The 19054-nt window shown below is 29.5% G+C and overlaps 2 protein-coding genes across 5 annotated transcripts; one reads left to right on the top strand and one right to left on the bottom strand.

Moving 5' to 3' along the window:
- The first annotated feature begins 1868 nt into the window (after window positions 1–1868).
- Window positions 1869–13068, top strand: LOC130943670 (actin-related protein 7-like). 4 transcript variants are annotated; one of them, XR_009071863.1, is made up of 8 exons: window positions 1869–2128; window positions 2286–2501; window positions 3551–3692; window positions 4962–5206; window positions 6525–6708; window positions 8313–8380; window positions 9053–9268; window positions 12901–13068. XR_009071863.1 is itself a non-coding variant. In XM_057871651.1 (7 exons), exons 1-7 carry the CDS (start codon window positions 2051–2053, stop codon window positions 9203–9205), a joined length of 1086 nt encoding a protein of 361 aa, XP_057727634.1. In that variant the 5' UTR covers window positions 1869–2050; the 3' UTR covers window positions 9206–9511. The 4 variants fall into 4 exon arrangements, 1 of the variants encoding a protein (XP_057727634.1); XR_009071862.1 differs by lacking the exon at window positions 12901–13068 and adding an exon at window positions 9960–10130; XR_009071864.1 differs by lacking the exon at window positions 12901–13068 and adding an exon at window positions 9957–10130.
- LOC130943671 (polygalacturonase-like) lies at window positions 12722–17483 on the bottom strand. Its single transcript, XM_057871653.1, has 9 exons — window positions 17242–17483; window positions 16783–16908; window positions 16475–16642; window positions 15486–15506; window positions 15185–15392; window positions 14999–15080; window positions 14797–14905; window positions 14067–14183; window positions 12722–13120 (listed from the first exon to the last, which is right to left on the bottom strand). The coding sequence occupies exons 1-9, from the start codon at window positions 17479–17481 to the stop codon at window positions 12893–12895; spliced, it is 1299 nt and encodes a 432-aa protein (XP_057727636.1). The 5' UTR covers window positions 17482–17483; the 3' UTR covers window positions 12722–12892.
- Between the last annotated feature and the right edge of the window lie 1571 nt (window positions 17484–19054).

The raw sequence follows: 19054 nt of genomic DNA, 5'->3' as shown, positions 1-19054 counted from the left end.
TATTTGATGGAAGAATGACTTGTCAAAGCAAGGTTAAATGTCATGATAAATGAATATATATATAGTAATGCATAAGTCACGTTTGGCTTTACTTCTATAAAGTTAAATATATATATATATATATATATATATATATATATATATATATATATATATATAAAGTTGAATAATGGATTACTAATATAAATGACATTAGTAAATTAAGAATTAAAAAATATTTGATAAAACATTAGCAATTTTAAATTTATCAAAAAATACTAATAATTACTTATATAGACAAAAATCAAACTTGATAATAATATTAATACTATTATCTAGGCCCCATTATAATTAGAACAAGTAAAATAAATAAATAAGATAATAATAAAATTATATTATCATCTATTTTATTTCAGAGTTCGAAATAGACTTGTCATAATAAAACTAATCGCTTTAAATATTATTTAAAAAAACTCGTATTAGTGTAAAAAATAAAGTTGTTACACAAAAGACAGAGTAGTGGACGAGGTGGGAGACGTAGCAACAGAGAGAAAAATGGACACGACGACAGAGTTACAGAAAGGGACGTCGCAAATAGAGAGCACGACGCGGTGAAGGTGATGACACCGTGAGGTGTGACGATGCGGTTGCAGAGAAGTTGGATGGAGTATGGAAAGTGTTAGGAATCTTTGAATCGAAGAAGGGTTATGCAAATGAGGATTAGGAATTTTTGGTTTGTGTGTGTATGAATTTATGAATTTCGGAGATTAGCGAGGACAAGCGGGGATCTCCACTCGGATCCTCGCGCCTGCCTCAGAGAAATTGTCTCCCATCCCCATTTTCACAGAAAAATTTTTCACAGTCACATCCCCATTTATAGCCGTTTCCACATAAATCTTGCATACCATCCCTAAAAAGGGTATTAGTAATAGCAAAAAGAAATTACAACGTTTGATTTTATTTTTTTAATTTAAATTATATCATGTCTAAATTTTATTTTAGTAAAAAATTTTGTAATTCAAAAATTATAAATTGTTAAAGTTTTTTATAAATGATAATTTTTATTTTTTTAATATTATAAATTTTTTAAAATTTAAAATTTAAATTAAAAATAAACATATGTAATTCAATATAAGTCGTAATAAATATATTAATTTTATTTTTTAAATTAATTTAAATTATATTATAAATACCTTCTTATTATTTTGAAAAAATTATATTTTTATTGATACAAATTTCCATATCTCGGTCTTGTAAACGAGGATATGAAATTTTTTTTAAACATATATGCCTTTTGCAAATTAAACGTGACCTTTTATTTACAATGTCAATGAAATATATAAAAAATATTTTTCGCGATTCCATGAGATGTGTAATACAATATTTAGATTAAGTGCATGTTTGGATGCTAGTATTTTGTTAAAAAAAGATTTTTTTTATTGAAAAAATATCTTTTTTTTTTATTTTTTAACGTATTTGGTAAACTTTTAATAGTAAAAGTAAAAGCACTAGTAAAATAAAAAAAAAAATTTTTTTGAGAAGTTGTAATTTACATCTTTTTTTAAAAAAATTTTTTTCTTTAAAAAAAAAGATGTTTTTCATGTAATAAATAAACAAAAAAGTACTTTTATATTGTTATACCCAAACATAATTGATAGATAAAAAGACCTTTTTACATGAGATATCCAAATATAAAATTACTTTTACTTCTCTATAAGATCTTTTAAAAAAAGATAACTCGAAAAAAAGATCTTTTTTTAGAAGCTCACCCAAACAAGCCCTAAATATTTTTTTAAATGGTGTATATTATTAAATAAAATATTTAATTTATTTATTTATAAAAAAAAAATCTTAACAAGCTTTCTAAGTTTCATGGAAAGCCTGGCCAATCATAAAGTCGCAGATTTCAAATATACGCCCGCTAATTCCATTACTCCAACTCTTCTTCTTGTTTGTTCTCTTCAGCTGCAACTTACTCACCTGCTACAACTCAATCCAGTTCTACTGCTACATCTCCTTTCATAAAATCGAAAACTAGGGTTAGGGTTTTCATTTTCGGTACTAGACGGTCATGGAGGCCGCAGTGATCGATGCCGGCTCAATGCTCCTCAAGGCCGGTTTCGCAGTTCCCGATCAACCTCCTGCATTGGTATCCAGTTCTTCCCTTTTTCTTCGTTTTCTTTCAACTTTCATTTCTCCAAATATGAAAGGAAAAAAAAAAAAACAAATGGTGCTGAAATGCTGAATTTATTGATACAACAATGTGCGCGGCTAATTGTTCTTGTTTTTGGGTATATATGAATCAGATAATTCCCACACAGATGAAGCGAATGCTTGATGATGGGTCAGGAAATGATAATCCAGCAATAGATGACTTTGCGGTTGATCCGGTGGTGAGAGGTTTTGTAAGTGATTGGGATGCCATGGAGGATTTGTTGCATTATGTATTGTACACTGGGCTTGGATGGGAAATGGGAAATGAAGGCCAGATACTATTTACGGATCCACTTTGTACCCCAAAGGTTTGGATTTTTATGTTTGCAATGTTTGTATTTGATTATTTTTTATGATACAATTGTGTTTTCCCTGGAAATCATTCTTAGTTTCTGGTTATAATTTGTATTTATCATGAAATAGGCTAGTCCAAACACACATATGCCCTTCTTTTTTGAAATTAATAAATGGTCCATTAAAATGAGCTTGTTATTCAGCTTATTTAGTACGGCCTGAGTACCTGCAAAGAGTCTTTCGTCCTGTTTGGTAAGCTCATTGAAGCGGCTTCTGAAATTCAAATAAGCTGTTTTAGGCATATTGTGTTCGCTAAGAATGAAAAGGCATGTGAAGTCGACCCGTTGCAAGAGTTAGAAACAGCTTTGGCCATAGCCATTTTTATAATATGAAGCAATTGACTTTATTGATTGGTTGAAATGCTCTTCCTACATAAGCATTTTGTGAAGTAACTATGTGTACACTATACAGCTTTTAGATTCTACATCTCATTTAGCAAGCTCTTCTGAATCAGTATGTAAGTTGTCAGGGTTGCCATTTTGGAGTGTATATGTCTTAGCAATATTCCACCATTTGTCTCTGCATATTTTTACACAAATCTGTTTTCTCCCTTACTTTACGTATTCCTTAGTTACACTGACCCAGCGGTAGACACTTTGCTACCGGCTATCAATATTAGATATTCACTTTAATCCAGCCCACAGATATCCCTTTCCATGGCATTGATAACTAAGGCTCTGATACCATTGTAAGTAGCTAAGGAAGTGGGAAACCACATCTTAAAAGCTACCTATTAAGGTGGAAGAACTACTCTCCTCTCCTTAAATACAAGATGTGGGACTTTGAGCACCCTATAATACCCAAGTCCCCAAGACATTCTTAATGCCCATTTGCATGCCTAAGTTTTTTTCGAGGCGGACTTGTCCCTTTCTTATCCTTCTACATACTATGTTGTCTGCATGTTATCTGATCTTGACAATGAAACTTGGAGCAACAAATTAATAGCCTTCTTTTCTTGTGTACACACCTGTCAATAACATCTGTATATATCATTGTTTTCCAGGCTAACAAAGAACAGTTAGTGCAACTAATGTTTGAAACATTCAACATATCAGGGTTTTATGCATCGGAACAGGCAGTGTTGTCGCTATATGCTGTGGGACGTATCTCTGGATGCACAGTTGATATTGGTCATGGAAAAATAGGTATCTTTGTCTGAAGTAATGGAACACAATTTAATATTTGCTTGAATTCTCTAAATAAAATATTTTTTTTTTTAATTTTTTAAGTTTTATTTTTTATCTACATGCAATGAGTCAAGTTCTGCATTTTTGTTTCTGAAAATATGTTTATCTATTACATCTAGGGATCTGTAGGCAATAAGACATAAGTTGTGGCTATTTTTTTTAATATGACCATGGAGTAAGGCAGTAAAAGAGAAATTTAGTTACTTTATCATGCTTTAGTGATAAAATAAAATACTGCAAACTTGCAGAGTTTATGCGTCAGTGCGTTTGCTTTAAAATGTTTGACCTAAAATTTTGTCCCTTGCTTATCATTGCATATTCAATTTTCATTGCCTTTCTATGTGCCTTCTATTTAGTTTTCACTTCTGGTTTAAGATTATCTGCATAACTAGGTGGAAAGATTTAGACACTTCTGTTTCTAGTCAGCGTAACTGGAGTTTGGTAGTCTTCCTATGTCAGTCCATGTTTAGTCTGTAGTTTCTCTAGTGGAATCATGGTATTTAACGAGAGAGGGGGTATGGATTTATGTTGTAGTTAACTTGACTGACATGTATAATTATATTTCAACTATAATTATATTTGGTAGTAAATAAGAAAATTTAATAAAAAAATTTTTCTCAAAAAGAAAAATATCTCATCATCAAGGTTAGTATATTTCCCTTGCCTTTTCTTTTGGCGGTAATTTCTATTTATCAAACCTAAATTACAAATACAAGGTTACATTTACAGATATGCTGTTAACGATTAATTAGTTAATTTATGACTACCAATACATGCTGAGAACTGGGAAATAAATACTACCTTTGTTTGGACATAACTGACTAATTTTTTTTTCAAATGAAATTATCCGATTGAAAAATTTGAAAATATTTAATACTTTTCCCCTCTTATTTATCTCCCAATTAAAAGGATGGGCGTAAGTGAAAACAGATCATTCAAGAAGAGAACTCAGTAAGGGTAATTTTGTAAAACAAACCTAAATATCTCTAGGATTGACGTTTTGAATCATCTCCTAAATCTATGAGTATATTTAAGACATGACAGTTTTTATCAAATGAATGAAGTAGCTTTTCAATGTTTGGTTTGAGAAGGATATCTATGTTGAACTTTGGGGCTGTCAAAGTACATAATTAGTGTCCACGTGTTTCTTTTCCAATTTTAACTTTGCTCTTGGTTGTACTAGATTACTGGTTAAGTGAAACTTAATCCTCTTGGTTCGGTAACCAGATATTGCACCAGTAATTGAAGGTGCTGTTAACCACATTGCCTCAAGAAGATTTGAGTTTGGAGGTACTGATCTGACCAATTTCCTGGCACAAGAACTTGGCAAATCCAATCCACTAGTCAATATCAGCTTGTCTGATGTTGAGAAAATAAAACAACAATACTCGTGTTGTGCTGAAGATGAATTAGCTTATCAGAAGACCCGGAATTCTTGCCCTGAGGAGAAACATACCCTTCCTGATGGACAGGTCTGCCTTTTGGTTCCTCTATCTGAAAGTTATGGCTTATGGTTCTTGCTGATTTACTTAGCAATGAACTAAAGTTTGGTCAAATTCTTCAATCAAATTTATACTGTTTTAGAGCTGACTTTGAAGTATGAGTTAATAGTAGGATGCAAACAAAAATGAAAGGAATGGTGGGTTGAGGAACCAATATGTAGAGAGCAGGGCTTTCCTTGATTTACACAAAGCTTGTGGATGGGAGAGTAGGTAGATAACATTTGTTACCATGGAATATATTTTGTTTTGATGCCTTGGAAACTTTGAATTACATCATTTTGGCCAGTGATATGGAGTTTTATTCTTTTGTGATGTATATAGTAACCAGAGTTTTTGAGGTGTCCCATTTCAAGTTCTCTCCAAGCTGTGTTATAATTTATAAAAGACTGTTTGAATTTTTAACATAGCTAAGCTGTGATTGGAGGAATATCAAGAAAAGGCCATGTTAAATGGGATTTATTTCAAGACTCAACAATAGAGTTAATTGATTATAGTTATTTTAAGCTTCGATGGGGATATAGCCAGTAATATGCCTCAAGGTTTTGGGCAAATGATGTTTACATGGTATTATAGCTTTATAACAAATTGGTCTGAAGTTTAATCAGTGTTGCTCCTATTCTTCTAAATAAATTAAATTTTAGCATGTCATAAAGTGAGCATGCGACCGGTTTATTGTTTATTCTTAAGCTCAATAAATTCTTAGGGAATGTGGGCACAGTATCAAATATGAAATCATTTGTGCATGTATCTTACCTAATAGCTTTGGCGTTTAGGAAAGATGGTTCATCACATGCTTCTATTTTCAATGATTTAAATGTTAAACTTCTGTAAGCCAAAGATTATCATTTCATAATCATGAAGAGTATCATAGATTTATTGAGAAGAAAATAAATTGTAAATTGCTTCAGTATAGATCTATTTCTTATTTACGTGACAGTTATTTAATATGGATTAGTATTTTTCACTCAAATATTTGATGGGTTGTAAAGAATTTATTTGAGCATGTATTGCAAGTAGTTGGTTTCCTCAATAAATTTTTCATATTATGAATCATCACAGAGAATGGTCAGAAAGGCCATGGATTTCTAGTGCCATAGATGTGATTTAATTCTTTCTCCAGCACCCAGTTTATGGAGCCAAATTGGTCACCAGTCTCCACTCCCCAGCCCAGCCTCAGCCTACGACTTTCTCCTTTCTTTTTTCTTAACTCTGCTTTAACCATGTGTCTTCTACTCTTCTATAATTTATGAATTATGACTTAATAATCTAACAGCTGAATTATGTTTAGGTGATAACAATTGGAAGAGAAAGATATACTGTTGGTGAAGCTTTATTCCAGCCATGTCTATTGGGTTTGGAGGCTCATGGCATTGTTGACCAGCTTGTTCGAACTATTTCAACTGTGTCATCTGATAATCATCGGCAACTCCTGGAAAATACTGTGGTCTGTGGTGGCACTTCTTCTATGACTGGTATATTATTATTCCCCTTAGTCTCAGCTACTATTTTGACCTGCTATATTTTTTATTCTTTCTCCTATTTAAATAATAATTGGCAGATCTTTGGTCTATGTTTAAGATGTTGGAATCACTGAATTTTCTGGTTTCTGAGTATCAGGGTGCCATGTTTCTTTTTGATGTTGGAATGTGGTTCAACAATTTTACTTTGTTATATTGGATTATGGTACAACTGAATATTGATCCATTATATCCTCTTGTCCACTTCCAACCTTGATATCAACAAAAGAATTAAACTTATGAAATGAGACATTTTAAATTTGGAATAATTGCTAAGGCATGATTATACATGTTATTTATTATTTAATTTCATTTTAATATTTGAATTGACAGATAGGATTATATGATTTTAAATTCTTTATTTTTGAGAAAAGAACATTGTTAAGACAATGACAAGAAAAAGGGAGATAAGAAAAATCCTTATTAGAAACATAGCTATCAATCTTTCGACATGTTTGAGAGGGAAAATCTTGTAAAATGATTATGAGCATTATACCAAGCAGAGGCCAATATCGAATTCTATAAAACTTGGTCATTTAATATCCATCATTGAAGATGCATGCGTTGCATTTTTTTCTTTTTTGTCTTATACATTAGCTTGTGGTCTTATAAACTGGTCCAGTTATATCTTTCTTCATCTTAACTAACTTCCTCTTTTGTCTCTACTTGTACTACTAGTGGACTGACGATTGCAAATGACTAGATTATGGTGTGCCACTACTGCTATAACAACGTTAACCTACTCTAGAGTTGGCTTTAATACACTGAGACCTCAATATTTTCGAATATACATTGCCATCTACTAGTACTTAAATTAGTTGTCACACCATAATATATCTTCTTTAGAGCCTTATGTAGTGAATGTATGTAAAAACGTGTCTAGATCTGTCTATCTTTAGATAAATAGAGGAGTGATATTTGAACACCAGAGTACTTATTTTTTTTTTTTTTTAATTTTTGTTTAAACTTTTGCAGAAAAAGTACTTATTTTATTTTGTGTCGTTTATTTGTGGTTCTAAAATAAGGTAAAAGCAGAAAATAAGTAGTTTTTCAGAATTTTTGAGAAGCAGGTATAAGATAATATTACATTTTAAAAATATTAAATAATTAGTTATTTAAAACTAATTATTTAGTATATATTTTATATCCAAACATAAGCATGACAACCTTTATTGTAACTTTATTAAAAAAAGTACTTATATATTTGTTATATCCAAATACTTTAACTACTTAAAAAGTACTTTTATAACTACATTCAAATACAAAATAATTTTCTAATTTTCTTTTTGCTTTTGCTTTTAAAGAAGTATTTCTTCCAGCTGCACAACCAAATAAGCCCATAATATATTAAATAAACTATATTTTACTATTCTATTCTTCAGTGTTTTTTGATTCCGGTTTCTTCTTGCCAGCAAGTAAACCACTGTTTTTTAATACATCAGTTTATTTAGTTTGTTGATGGCGAATTGCTAGTCATCTACAGCAATCTAATATCTTATTTATGAGAAACCTGTTGTTTTGCCTATTTGCTATGGCATGCTAATGTAGTATCGGTGCAGGGTTTGAAGAGAGATTTCAGAAGGAATCTAGCTTGAGTTCATCTGCTATTCGACCTATGCTGGTTAAGGTAAACCTCCTCCCCCGGTCTTCCCCTTATGCGAAGTACATAGTGCAACATGTCATGTAGCCATTATATATTTTTGGTAACTTTCCAACAGAAATACTAGGTTAATGTAACTGCACAATTTGGTGGTTGCTGCTTTTGTCTACAATTTATCATTTTATTTGTTTCCTTTTACGAGTAACATGCACTCGGACTGGCATAAGCATAGTTTTCCCTTATCTCAAGAAATAAGACTGGTGCTGATCTCTACACTTATTCATTGGGTCAGTTTGGATTGGCTTTTGAAAAAAGTACTTATTTTTTTCATCTTTTTAAAAAAGATCTTTTTTTAACAGACAAAAATTATTTCACATCTGGATAGGCTTTTTAAAAAGTGTTTTTAAGTATTAAAAACCTCTTTTGCTTTTGCATTTTTCTAAAGTAAGGTATTGCTAGCTTTTAGAAAAAGCAAATAATTTGCTTTTTTTAATAAAAGTATTTTTTTTAAAAGACGTATCCAAATAGGTTTTAAATTGAATAAAAGTACTTTATTTTTTAAAAAAGGTATTCTTTTCATTAAAAAAACCAATCCAAACTAGTACATTGTCATCCTATAACTGTACTTAGATAAGCTTTATCATTATTCATGTTCTAGTTTAATTTTTCACCTGGTGGGTAATCTCTGGCTTATTGCAGCCTCCGGAATACATGCCAGAAAATTTAACCATGTATTCTGCATGGGTGGGAGGGGCCATACTAGCCAAAGTAGTTTTTCCTCAAAATCAGCATGTAACTAAGGCAGACTATGACGAAACTGGACCTTCGGTGGTTCATCGGAAATGCTTCTAACAGAATTCATCTGCACGATTTCTTCAAATCGCCAGTTCCTAAGCACTTTTATTAGAGCATGTGGTAGGCCTCGATTAACTTTATATTCTAAATGCTTGTTTTAGTAGATGTCTAGCTGTTTTTGCGATTTAAAATATTTTGGTGGATCTCCATTAACTTAATCCAATCAATGTTTCCTTCCACCAATGTCCATGGTTGATGCTTTTGGTAGAAATTTCTTAGAGAGAAAATCATGTAAACACGTATGTCTGTGGCAATAGCAGGTTGCTTATCTTTGTAATGAGTAAGCCCGAAAAGGGATTGTTCCTCCCTTGGTGACCTCTACTTTCTCCTGTTCTCTACGCCTCTTCTATAGTAATTGGTAATTTTTATTTTCTTGTAATTTGCTATGCCCTGCTGATAATACTTTTTTGAATCCGGTAAAGAAAAAAAATGATTAGATACACATTTAAAATCTACTAACATGAAAATGGCAAAGTACAAGCATGCTTAAGTAGAAACATTTTTTAGATCTTTTGTACTAGTCTCGACCCAAAATGAATGCCTAAGAAGAAACTGAAAAGGTTTAAAGTGGTGGTGATGTGTAAATGTGGGAGAGTGAAGAACTATAAAGTAGCTTCTTTCCCTTTGTATTGCATTTGTCATAATAAATCTGCTAGTGAATACAATAACATATAATGATATTCTTTGTTGTAATGAAGTCTCGTGCATGAAAGTGTTTAAAATTGAAAATTAACTGTCTTTGTTACAGTAGTCATGGAGAAAATCCAGTCCCCTGGAAGTTTGTATAATGGAGAAATGGAGAATACATTCCAAACTCTGCACTCTAGCTTTCATACTCATTCGCAGTTACTATTATTTCAGAGTTAAGAATACTTTATTTGTTTAGGTTGCAACATTAAAGATGAACAAAGAATTTTTATATGTTTTTCTAGTTTTATGTAAAAAATGGGCCAATTTGTTTAAAAGGAAAAGTAAATTTAAGTATGAAGCAATGTTAAGGATACAATGCTTCTGCAAATGTCTTTTTTCCGTTTTGTTTAATCTATTTTTAAATTTAGCTTTACAGTATGCTTTTTTCCGCAAGATTTGAAAAAAAATAAATTAAAAAATGCTCTTAACTTTTTAGTTTGTTTTAATTTTGTCAATAACGTTTTAAATATTTTCAATTATACCCTTAAACATTAACACCATTAACTAATATATTGACTTAGCAATTTGTGTCACTGACGCATGTCAACTATTGGTTGATGTGTCACATGTTAATATAGAATTGTCATATCATATGTTTACTCAGCTAAAGGTATAATTGAAAAATGAAACCTATTGAAACGTTAGAGGTTTGATTTTGTTCTTGGCTTGTTTGGTTTTGTCGCGTTACTGCCTGGTTTTGTGTGAGGTGTATTTATCAAAATAAAAAATTGAAATGTTAAGAGTAAAATTGAAACTAAATATCAATAATAAAATTAAAATAAAATATAAACGGTGAGGATAAAAATAATATTTAATAGTTAATAAATTATTTTTTAAATAAAAATTATATTAATAACATTCTTAAAACGTATCATATTTGTTGAGACTTACTTTAATATAATAAAAAAATTTATTTAAAAAACAAAATTATGATAGATATCACATATATTTATTAATAAATTATATAAAAAACATATATTTGTTAATTAAATAAAATTTTATTTTATGAATATAATCATATAACAATATTAATATTAATTAGCAATATCCTAATATAATATAATTTTAGTATTCGATTAAAAAAAAACTTCATCCAATTTTAACAAAATTAATTATTCATCTTCTAATATTTTATACTAACTAATAGTCTTCTAGCTAATTAAATCCAAACGATCCAAATTAATTAAATCAAAATAATTTAATATGTCAATTCTAACACTTCTAACTACTTATATTGAATTATCCTGTCCTCTAATTACTTAGATTGAATTATCCTAACGTGTTAAATAAAATTAAGTAAATAAAAATAATTTAAAATGTCATTATTCTAACTCATCTTTTAACTAATTATGTGAAAGTATCCTAACATGTCAACTAAAACTAAATAAATTAAAATATGTCAACTAATTAATTACTTAACATAAGAGAGATAAAAACTAACTTCGAAATCTAATATTCCGACTACATGCCACATCGAATTTAGCTGGTTGATGTCTTTATGACACTGGTATTGTCGGCAAAACATATATGCTTTCAATACTAATTAAAGGTGTAACCAAAGTTTCCAAAACATTAAAGTAGTCAAATAACAACCAATCTTAATTGCACTCATTATATATATAGTCTCTAATGTATATCTCGAATATTAAGATCTCAATTACACTATGGTGCATTTTGGATACTGTCCACGCAATTTGCCAATTGCCATCTATATCATATTTCGAATACACCTGAGATCTGTAAAATCTTTTTTGTATTATATTCCGATAATTACTCAAGATATTAGCTTTGCTTGTCTTAAGTCTCAGTACTCGAGATGTGACACATTACATATATGAATAAATATTTTATATTATATATATTTTCGTAAATATTATATTTTATTAATTTAAATAAAAAAATCCTCAAGATCGCTGATCTCGATATATACATAATTTATTTATATGAGTTAGGATTAAGTAGTAGTGCTATTTAAGTTTATATAAATATTATACTCAAAATTACTCATCCCAATATATAATTTAGCGGCTCAATCATTAAATTGTAATTACTTATCATATAGATCACTTCTCCAAATTTTATATATAAGAAAAATTAAACATCAATAAGATTATAATCTAGCATCTGATCTCATATTTTATTTTAGTATGATCACATATATAATCTAGCATCTCATATATATGTAATTGTCAATTTTTATATGTGAAAAAATATTTCAAATGATTTTAGATTAAAATTAAATATTATACATATACTCTACATAATCTACAATATAGAAACTGTTAATCCATAGACGAGTTTTGAAATATTTGATTTTTTTGCCCGGTGCATTTTCCAAGCACACAAACATTCTTTTCTTTTTTTTCATTGCTAATATTTTTGAAAAATAACCGGATTCTGTTGCTAAATTTGAAGAATAAAAAGTATCATCATAAAATATTTTGTTCATAAACGATAAATCTACCTAAAGTTAAGTATTAAAAAAAAAGAGTTAAATCGTTAAAACACTAGTTAATCATTGAAACTTAAGATATTGTCAATTTGTCATAACTTACAACAAATGGAAAGTAAGTTATTTATATGCTTTCGTAAGCATGGTTGTTGCTTGAAAGTTAGTTATAACAGTTCTATATACGAAAATTAGTTACCATCATATCTTCTTCAAATTGGAAAGTGCACATAGGTTCGTTATACTTTAGGCATTATTGCTTTCATCTTTGTTATTTATACCTAATTATTCACCCTTTTAATTTGCTTCTTTCCTCCTCCACTCTCTGTAAACCTAACTAGAGAAACCAAAGCAACACAAAAATTTCACTCAACAATCTTGCTGACATTATTATTAAATTATCAAATCAATCAAGTTTTTCAAACTTTATTCTAGTGTGTAAGTGTAACAACATAAATAATAACTACATTCCTGTGTTCCTAGTCATGAATAAATTAAACTGCTATAATATTTACAAATTCAGAACGACATAATTATTTCTTTCTTCAAGCAGTAGAGCACTGAGGAAAAAGCTGTCCTCTGTTGGCATATCTAACGTTCTCACATGTCGCAACCGTGTCGCTGCCATGGCGTTCCGGCTTTAGAATGACGTCTTGCAAATAAATTGATCTGCAGGGGACGGTTTTGCTGCAGTTGAATTTGATTGCAACTTGTGTTGCACTTGTTCCTATGATGTTCTGGTACACCACATTGCTCAATTTCACTGCTGATTCCTGAGATTCATGCAATGCTAAATTATAAATTCTTAACTTTCTAGGAACGATCTGTTTCTCAAGTTGCGTTTGAGACACGGAAAATTTGGGGAAGAGTGAAAATTGTAACTAAAATTTTAAGAAAATATGTGTTGCAAATGTTTTTAATATTTTTTGTTGCAAAAAGAATAATTTTTATAGTAGAAAGTATAAAAATGTTCTTATGCGATAATAAAAATTGTGTATCAAACCAAAGATAAAATTAAGTTTCTAACAAAACAATGTAAGACATGTTCATTGATAAGTAGGGTTGGAAGTGAGTCAAGTCAGCTCATGAGCCACGATAAGTTGAACTCATGAGTTGATGAACTAAGCTTGAGCCTGGATTTGAGCTCATAAATTAAATGAGGCAAACTTGAGTTTGAATAAGCTCAGTTCATTAGCTTGTGAGTTGGCTCAATTTTATATATACATATATTAAATTATTAATGCACATATCTTATATACATTTAGTTTATATTTTTAATATTATATATATATAATAGTAATATATAATTTGACATATACTAATGTTCTTATTTAAAATTTTATAATTTTTTTATATGATTTTAATGTAAGACAAAATTTATAATTAATATATACACAATATATAAAATTAATATTTTTTAATATATATATATATAAGTTATAATTTATTGATATAAAATTATAGATTATGTTCTTATTATTTAAGTCAGTTCGTGAGCTCGAGTCGACTCATGAGCTTACAAACTTGAGCTTAAAAAATAGACTCGATTGTTAATGAGTTGAATCGTAAACCAAGCTCAATTTTTGTGAGTCGAGCTTGAATTTGGTCTAACTCGACTCAATTCTGCTCACTTCCAGCCCTATTGATAAGTTGAATAAAATAGGCTAATATAATTTCCTCCAAAAAAAAAAAAAGTTTTAACTTTGAGGGACAAGTCACCTGCTCTTGGCATGGTTCTTTCTGATCGCAGTAGTTTTGATCTATGATTATGGGATTGGTCACGTTTCGCATTTCTATATTAATAAATTTGATGTCTTTTGCATATCCAGAACCTCCCTGTATTAAGATTGAACCAAAATATATAAGAAACAATCTCTTATTCCTCTTACTTGTAACATGTTTCCCATTATTTCACTATATTATTAGTTAGAAAAGTTCATGACTTTTGGCATTGTGCATAAACAGAAATTTAAATTAGTGTGGTAAGTGCCATGGAATTCCACAAGAAACAAATGAAAACTATTAAGTGTGCCGGTTCTAATTAGTTAAGAATGTGATATGAAAATCAAAGAAAGTTGAACTACAAAATATTTCAAATAAGATGCCTCATTTGACTTGTGTGAAGAAGGTTAGGGAATTGGTGGATTGTGTAAACTTGCCAAACCAAGTTAGTTGAAATATTGGAGGTCAACTTTGGTTTCATAAGTGACATTCCACCAGAAAAAAAAAAAAAATTGTCACAGGGTATGTTACATTGTATAACTATAAGCTCAATGGTAGTCAATAACATAAAAAAATTAATTGAAAAAAAAAAGAGCAACTATCACATGCCCCTTTTATCAAACCTGGCATGATTGGTCAATGCCCAATGTGTCTAATTGCGCCTAAAATTTTTCAATTTGTGGTCAGCATTACCTCTCAATACATTTCTACTTTTCAGTTTATTTACCTGCCAAGTCTTAATTCTAACACCATTAGAGGTTCCTGTGAAAATGGCTCCGTCGATTACCACATTGGAGACTTGTGCTTCTGAATTACCAGCTCCTAAGCTTCCAATGCTGCGGCATTAACGGATTTAACCAATTAATTAAAAATTTGCCTAAAATAAACAACTTTGGGTTTGTGTGCAATTGTGTAAGTATCTTGAAAACCTGATTCCATGGCCTGGTCCACAAACTATATCCGTAGCACGAACATTTTGGGACCCACTCACTATTGAAATGCAGTCATCACCTATAAAGAATCAAAATTAATTAAAAAGAAAAAGAAAAAGAAAAAGCAAATTGTGTATTTTCAAAATACTTATTTAATCCATTATAATTTGTAAAGAAATTGACCTGTACGAATGACAGAGTTTCTTATGAAAATATTTTTGGTTTGAGTGACGTGAAGTCCATCAGTGTTAGGGCTATCCCCAGGAGCTTGAACCACCAGATTTGAAGCTGTAACGTTGTTGCATTTCTGAAATCTAACATGCATTTGTTGTGCATTTCGGAATTTAACGTTTTCCACTCTCAAATTGTTGCATTCATTGAAAGTCACAGCCTAATAAGCAACAATTTCCCGCAATAACAAAAAATAAATATTGGCTCACTAATTATTTATAGAACTTTGGGTAGATTATGAAGAATAACTTACAGTTGGTGCATCCTTACATGGCTGTGATTGTTGTAGCAACAGGGCACAAGAAAGAAAGAAATCATCACCGTTAGTGTTGAAATTTGAAAATCACAACAGTTAAAAAAAATAACGTCAAAAACAAAAGATAAGGGTGCGCATTGTTTTTTATTTTTGAAAGAGAGATTTTACAACTTAATAAAATATTAATTAATAAAATTATACGTTTAATAAAAATATATTTTGAAAATAGACCAACTAAATATATTTTTATTGATTTTAGGGTTTGGAATAAATTCTATTTTTACAAACCAATAGCGTTTTTTTAAAATATAAAAATTTAAAAATAAAAATAATTTTTAGAAATCAAAATAGAAAACAAAAATAAAATTTTTTTGTAAACTAATAATAATCCCCTAAGTTTTTTATATATATAGTTAAATAAAAATTAAAATTTAATTTGCATTACAAAAAGTTAAATTTTTTTTAATGAATTAGAATTTTTTTGTTGGATTATGAACTTTATTTAAGGATTTACTGTCAATGAGTTTCTAGATATACAACAAATTTGAACTATCAATACTTGCATAAATTGACCGACTAATTAGTTGAATTATGATTATTCTTTATAAAAATATATGCAAACATGTAACAAATTATACTTCAATTAACGATAGTAAGTTATAGTAAACAAATAATTTATTTATAATTATACTTCAACTTTTTGGTTTTATGCTCCATTTCGAGTGTTGAGTTCTTTTTTTAAAAAATTTTTTTTAATCAATTAATTCATTAGAAATAAAATAACATAAGAAAAAGAGAAAAAGTAAAAAGAATAACACATCCATGCAAATCTTTTTTCCCATAACAATAATATGATCCCTGAAAATTGCAGGGGAAAATCCAATGGGCAGGACAACGTAACATCAATTTGGAATAGTTGTTTTAACTTTTACACTATTAATTTAATTAATTAACAGATTTAAAACTAAATGAATTGAGTAACTTACAAGGCTTTCGTTAGTTTTGCAAGAGTTTTCCCACCATATTTTTCCATTGCCGTTGAAAGTGCCGCCACCATCAACACCAAAATTCGTTATATTATCAAACATAATCCAGTGCTGTCTATCTTCTTCATAGGCTGAAATTTTAGGCCATGCTTTGATTGTTCCATACAACTAACATTATTGTAAAACGGGCACAATCAAAATGATGAGTTACTTGTCATGGAGGGTGAAGCTAATAATGATAATGATGATGAACTAAATAAGTTTCTCAACAAAGCATTTAACTTGTGAAACAATGTATGTTTTCTCACCATAAAAGTGGTAGTGGCTTGGCATGGGCCTGAAAATTTTATTGGCTTAAGGTGATAAACCTTTTCTTTAGGGACCACAAGAGCACCCCCTTCTGAACATGCTAAATTCCATGCCTTCTCAAATGCCTATGTGGTAAGAGAAAAAAAAAATAGAGAGCATAGGAAGAAATAGTTTGTCAATGTCAAAATATCAAAAGAATTATATTAAAAAGAAAAGAAAAAAAGCGAGTAAATAAATGAGGAGTACTAGGACCAGTAAATTTTGTAATTTGTGTGAAATTACTCATTTTTTTATTGATAATTAAACGTTAGCCAAATTTTAATATAAGTACTGAATTCTCTAGACTTTCTCTTTAAACTAATATTAACAGACTCTCTTCTTTATTAAATGTTACTCTCTAGCATTTTTCTAAAACGGAAATCTTAAAAGGATTATTCATATTGGTGACTATATGTTACCTCATTATCAACTCTTCCATCACCAGATTTTGCTCCATAATGTGAAACACTGAACGTTTTTTGAGACATTATTGAAGATGGTGTTGATTGATGATGAACCCTTAACATGATATCCATATTTTCATCATGTTTTGTCTGCATCAACCTCCTAGGGCCAATGTAAGAGCCAAAACACAAGCCAGAAGAAGAAACCAATGACATGAGCAAAAGTGATGAAAGAACTACACTTTGTGAAGACATTGTTGTTCTATATCTCTCTTATGTTTTTCACTTTGTGAGAAGAAAAAGAATAAACTACTGAATGAATGAAGGAGCTAAAGTTGTAAATAAATAAAGGAAGAGCTATTATATTTATAGTGGAGTTTGGAGCTGATTTTATTGAGAGAGAAAGTGTGTTTATAAAAGGATTTCGAATTCTAGAGTATGAGACGAAACCTGTACTGGGGTGGTACCCGATTTTTAATTTATTTTATAATTGTTGAAGTCAATGTTTGTTTCAAAATAGATACATTTGAAAACAAAAAGACAAACTTTTAAAACTATAATTTAAATAAAACATAAGAAAAAAAAAGACTTGGGGTTAGTTATTTTCTGGTGGCTTTTGCTTGTTTACCAACAATTAGTATTTGGGCTGAACTTTGATATTGTGTTCATGCAATAGCATATGCGTTTGTCTACTATATACCAAATTTTGAACCATAACGTGCGTATGCAACATTAGATGCATCGAATAACCTAGTACCAAATTATGTCTTCTGTTGGAAATTTTCCGAAATTAGTGGATAACATATATAATCCAATAAGGAATAAATGGAATGTGCATAGATTTTTTCCTCTCTATATATATTATTTGACTTTTTAAGCGGAGTTGTATACTTGTATGTATGCATAATTATATTGGGGGTACATATAAATATTAAAATTAGTTATTAAATTAATTATTTGATATTTTATTGTAATTTTTTTAATAGTTAGAGAAACTTTTAAAAATAAAAAATTAAAAAATTAAATTTTAGTTTAATTTTTTAATGTGTTTTCTAACTATTTATCCAATTTTAGATCAAATGCATAAATAATTTCTACCTATTTAAATTTGATTTTACAGTTTAATTTCAAAAATTTTGATCCAAATTTTCAAATTAGATAAAAGGGCATTGAATTTGAATAAAGAGAACGAAGAAAAAGAAAAAAAATGCAGAAAACATAGATTCTGCTGTTTCGCCGTCTTTGGTGGTTGTTGCGGCTCGTGAATAGTCGTTCGTGCCTCCGTAGTTGTACTGACTATACGCTGCTGTGTGTCTATCTTCTCGAATTAATTATGCCTCTGCAATAATAGATAACAGATTCAAATTAAATATGAATATTAAAAAATAGAAGCTTGTCTGCTTAATGTTGATGCATGTTGATATTTGACTAGATTATACTTTGCTTTGTTAATTGAAATCTCCATATTTAGTTAAGTGAAATCTCTATATATTAGGCCAAAATATTTTGCTGTAAATAAAAAAAGTTATCAAGCTGTCCATTTTAACATATCCAAAAATGATTGAGAAATTAAGTTATATTGAAGCATATGTATTAATTAAGGATGCATATTTGAAAAAGAAAACTAGTTTAATCTTTTCTTTTGTTTAATGAAAGTTGAAATGGGTGTTTATGTTTGATTTTTTATATCCAATTATTTTTCTTTTAATAGATAATATCCACATGTATGTAAACTATATATTGAATGAAACATTATCCTAACAGATTTTGTTTTTAAAGTGAAAAAAAATCTTGGTTTTCTACTTAATTATATTTTTCTTCTTTCTAT

The sequence above is a fragment of the Arachis stenosperma genome, chromosome 8 (genome assembly GCF_014773155.1).
Source record: "Arachis stenosperma cultivar V10309 chromosome 8, arast.V10309.gnm1.PFL2, whole genome shotgun sequence".
NCBI lineage: Eukaryota > Viridiplantae > Streptophyta > Magnoliopsida > Fabales > Fabaceae > Arachis > Arachis stenosperma.
Note: the sequence above shows the minus strand (reverse complement) of the source record. Positions and strands in the feature narration are given on the sequence as shown.

Bases quoted from the DNA above. Each gene is read 5' to 3' on its own strand.
- LOC130943671 (XM_057871653.1), bottom strand. From the start codon at position 17,481: ATGTCTTCACAAAGTGTAGTTCTTTCATCACTTTTGCTCATGTCATTG. The intron at 15,081-15,184 runs GTCAATTTCTTT...GATTCTTTATAG, and splicing joins AAACTCTGTCATTCGTACAG to GTGATGACTGCATTTCAATA. The intron at 14,906-14,998 runs GTTTTCAAGATA...TTAATGCCGCAG, and splicing joins GGACCAGGCCATGGAATCAG to CATTGGAAGCTTAGGAGCTG.
- LOC130943670 (XM_057871651.1), top strand. From the start codon at position 2,051: ATGGAGGCCGCAGTGATCGATGCCGGCTCAATGCTCCTCAAGGCCGGT. The intron at 2,129-2,285 runs GTATCCAGTTCT...TATATGAATCAG, and splicing joins CCGATCAACCTCCTGCATTG to ATAATTCCCACACAGATGAA. The intron at 3,693-4,961 runs GTATCTTTGTCT...TTCGGTAACCAG, and splicing joins TATTGGTCATGGAAAAATAG to ATATTGCACCAGTAATTGAA.